This window comes from Amia ocellicauda, chromosome 10 (genome assembly GCF_036373705.1).
Source record: "Amia ocellicauda isolate fAmiCal2 chromosome 10, fAmiCal2.hap1, whole genome shotgun sequence".
Lineage (NCBI taxonomy): Eukaryota > Metazoa > Chordata > Actinopteri > Amiiformes > Amiidae > Amia > Amia ocellicauda.
Window position 1 is genome coordinate 21,273,090 of NC_089859.1, and position 4,404 is coordinate 21,277,493.

General features: G+C 49.4%; 1 protein-coding gene across 1 annotated transcript; it reads right to left on the bottom strand.

The window, feature by feature from the left end:
• dlx5a (distal-less homeobox 5a) lies at nt 1-4,404 on the bottom strand. Its single transcript, XM_066715509.1, has 3 exons — nt 3,772-4,404; nt 2,705-2,889; nt 1-681 (listed from the first exon to the last, which is right to left on the bottom strand). Exons 1-3 carry the CDS (start codon nt 4,127-4,129, stop codon nt 364-366), a joined length of 861 nt encoding a protein of 286 aa, XP_066571606.1. The 5' UTR covers nt 4,130-4,404; the 3' UTR covers nt 1-363.

Here is a 4,404-nt window from a genome sequence, read left to right on the forward strand (position 1 = left end):
TATATTCGCAGAAGGTCTTAGTTTTATTTAACCAGAATATACAGTTTAATTCCTCTATCTACAGGTATGTACAGTGTTATGATATTGAAAAAAAAAGAGTGTTCGTTTAGCGTTGAGGTCAATATTCAAGGCACTATTGCAAGTGTCAAGATCAGTCAAGTCCGTTTAGTGAAAAATATGTTTCATTTCTCTTCCAAAAAATGCAATAAATTACATGCACACATTTTACACATTATACACTTTCTTCTAATACCGACATATGAATATCTTGCATATTCCTTGTACATTAGAAATGATGGAGTCCGACACAATTAAATACTTTAAATAGCGCTGCTGCTGTTGCTGCTGATGGTGCTGACGGTTTTAATAAAGTGTCCCTGATCCCAGAACCAGTGAGTGCTGTATGGAGTTGGGGGGCTGCAGATGGGAATTCACGGTCCCGCCGGTGCTGTACCAAGAACTGGACGTTTCCAAAAAGTTTGACGCCGCCGTGTTGGCATTTTGCGGGTGGGAGTGGTGGTTGTGCGGCCTGGACGGGCCTTGGGAGTCCCAGACAGCGGGGGATTGTGGGGAGTTGCAGGCCATGGGGTCGCTGGAGCTGGGGCTGTGCTCCGGGGGCAGCTCGCCGTTCTTCATGATCTTCTTCAGCTTGGACCTCTTGTTCTGGAACCAGATCTTCACCTGGGGGGAGATGAGAAGGTCAGTGACAGGTGAGGACAGGTCTGAGCACAGACACACCGGGGCCGAGCACACGAAAGCGCATTACAGTTGAAATAACACCGCAGGTCAGTTTGTACATTTATATGATTTGCCCCGAAAATCATGAAGAATAAAAACGGTTTGGCCTTTTCTGATCAATTCAAATTGGATTGAATTGCATCTCATTTACTTCATTAGCAGGAGTTGATAAGTTGATAATTTGATAAGTAATCCGAGGCAAGAAGAAGATTGTATTTTTTTTACAGAACAACTGAAACAAATATGTCACCCAAAGAAACATATTTTTCGTCTCCTTGCGAGACAGACTGCGGCTTGGATTTCTACAATATGTCCCAACTGCTTCATATTAAACAAACAGTAAAAACAGTTTGGTTTGTATATGTTAATATATAATACACCTCTACCCCGATATAATGCGAATTCGGATATAATAATAACACGTTAAAGCAAAAATGGAAACTCAAAGCCGGGCGCATTTACAGCTGCTCAAAGTCTCTCTGATCTTCACGGCATAAAAGCAATCTGGTCTGCAAGTCTTAATTAAATTCATAACGTTGACAGATTGAACCCGTTGATGACTTTACCCTTCTAGCTTCATTTTAACCTTTTCTATAAGTAAAAACTCCCAAAAAACTCCCGAGATGTTTTCAAACCATCAGTTAACAGTTCATTTATCTACGTATGACATAGTGGCACAGTGGCCCATGCTCTTTGTTGCTAAAACACCCACAGCCTCATTGACATTGCACCGTACTGCAGATTGCACGCGTGTGTGATTAACGCGTGTCCGGGCAGTTGCGGGTCTGTGTGTGTGTGTGTGTGTGTGTGTGTGCGGTGCGGCTCTGTGTGTGTGCGGTGATTTGCGGGTCTGAGTGTGTGTGTGTGTGCGGTGCGGGTCTGTGTGTGTGTGTGAGTGTGTGTGTGCGGTGCGTTGCGGGTCTGAGTGTGTGTGCGGTGCGGGTCTGTGTGTGTGTGTGTCTGTGTGTGCGGTGCTGTGCGGGTCTGTGTGTGTGTGTGTGTGTGTGTGTGTGCGGTGCGGGTCTGTGTGTGTGTGTGTGTGTGCGGTGCGGTTGGGGTCTGTGTGTGTGTGTGTGTGTGTGTGTGCGGTGCGGGTCTGTGTGTGTGTGTGTGTGTGTGTGTGGTACGGTGCGGGTCTGTGTGTGTGTGTGTGTATGTGTGTGTGTGTGTGTGTGCGGTGCGGTGCGGGTCTGTGTGTGTGTGTGTGTGCGGTGCGGTGCGGGTCTGTGTGTGTGTGTGTGTGTGTGTGTGTGTGCGGTGCGGTGCGGTGCGGGTCTGTGTGTGTGTGTGTGTGTGTGTGTGTGTGCGGTGCGGTGCGGTGCGGGTCTGTGTGTGTGTGTGTGTGTGTGTGCGGTGCGGTGCGGTGCGGTGCGGGTCTGTGTGTGTGTGTGTGTGTGTGTGTGTGCGGTGCGGTGCGGTGCGGTGCGGTGCGGGTCTGTGTGTGTGTGTGTGTGTGTGTGTGTGTGTGCGGTGCGGGTCTGTGTGTGTGTGTGTGTGTGTGTGTGTGTGTGTGTGTGTGCGGTGCGGTGCGGTGCGGTGCGGGTCTGTGTGTGTGTGTGTGTGTGTGTGTGTGTGCGGTGCGGTGCGGTGCGGTGCGGGTCTGTGTGTGTGTGTGTGTGTGTGTGTGCGGTGCGGTGCGGGTCTGTGTGTGTGTGTGTGTGTGTGTGTGCGGTGCGGTGCGGTGCGGGTCTGTATGTGTGTGTGTGTGTGTGTGTGTGTGTGTGTGTGTGCGGTGCGGTGCGGGTCTGTGTGTGTGTGTGTGTGTGTGCGGTGCGGTGCGGGTCTGTGTGTGTGTGTGTGTGTGTGTGTGTGTATGTGTGTGTGTGTGTGCGGTGCGGTGCGGGTCTGTGTGTGTGTGTGTGTGTGTGCGGTGCGGTGCGGTGCGGGTCTGTATGTGTGTGTGTGTGTGTGTGTGCGGTGCGGTGCGGTGCGGGTCTGTGTGTGTGCGGTGCGGTGCGGGTCTCACCTGCGTCTGCGTGAGGCCCAGCGACGCCGCGAGCTCGGCTCTCTCGGGCAGCGCGAGGTACTGCGTGTTCTGGAAGCGCCGCTGCAGAGCCGCGAGCTGGAAGCTGGAGTAGATGGTCCTGGGCTTCCGGACCTTCTTGGGTTTTCCGTTTACCATCCGGACCTCAGGCTCCGAAACCTCCTTTTCTGCAAAACCAGAAGAAACATGATTTTTAACTCTATACACAGACACGCACACTCGTTGAATGCGTTACAGACAAACAGGAGAGTTGTTGCACTGGATTGTGCCACAGTCTTTGTTTGGAGTGACATCTGTTTTTATGCAGCTTACAGTTAAAACACGGCTGTGGATCGTGAGTCCGTTTTCCCAGGCAGAGAAAATCAACTAAATGGGTCTGAAATTGCCGAACACACCAGTGAAGATTACAGCAATACTCATGACATGTGTTTGTTGGAAAACGAAATAAAACGGTTGCATCTGATGATGGGCTTCGCTACAGTCTTTAAGGTCGTCTAATGTATGAAGCAACTGGAAAACAAACGAGTCTATCAAATTAAAACACACAGTAGTGTCTAACGAAAATGCCAATTATAGTTTTAGAGCGGACAGTAAAATAAAACTAAAATAAACGAAGAAAGAGGTTGTTCGAGATATTTGGTTTTTAAGCATTTGTGACCACTTACTTACTATGTAAAACATGTTTGCATGAAACCTGGGCACAAGCAAATGCATCTGCGCTCTGGGCATGTTTCCGCCCTTACAGTGAACGGAACTGGCAGACGATCTGCTTTGTAAATTAAGAGGAAGCTTCTCACAAACATACACGAAAACATAAGTGTGTCAAATAAGGATGTTAAAAGAAATTAAACAATGCATTTACCGAAAATCCAGATTTAAAATCGGAAGTCTAAAAAATAATAAAGTAGTAATTATCTACCTATATATATATACACACACACACTATATCTATCTATCTATCTATCTATCTATCTATCTATCTATCTATCTATCTATCTATCTATAATTACACAGCTATATGCACACACACACGTTTCTGTTGCTCTTACCTGGCGGGCTAGACTGCGCTTGCACCCTGCTGTAAGTCCCGGCGTACTGGTGGTAAGCAGCGCTGGTATACGAGCTGTAATCTGGGTAGGATTTCGCAGGATAATTCCCAGCAGATCCATTGACTCCGTGGTACTGGTATTGGTAAGGATTAAGCGCTTTCCCGTACGACGTGGAACTGGGCGAACAGTAGCCGTGGGGGACCCCCGCCGCCGGGCTGTAGTAGCCGGAATCCGTGGCTGTGGACTCGGGTAAAGTGGGAGACTCCTGGGACGGGTGGTGCATGGCGGGGTGCTGGAAAGGACTCTGGAAATCGGAGGATCTGACACTGGGAACCCTTCTGTCGAAAACCCCGGTCATAGTGCGAGGGGAGATGTGGAAGTGAAGTGCAGCCGACGCAACAGTGCCCTGAAAGTCTACTCTGGCATCGCGGGAGCTCTGACGGATGCACTCTTTCCCAGACTGGTCCCGGCAGCGCAGCCCAGCCCTGGTTAAATCCCTAATTGCGCTCTTACGCACGACGGGGAGGATCTGGCTCCATTGGCCAGAGCTGCCAGACACCAGTTACACCCCATCTCGTCCAACCAGTTCGGCTAAACAAAGCTTGATTAATTCCACTACTACAACCACAATGC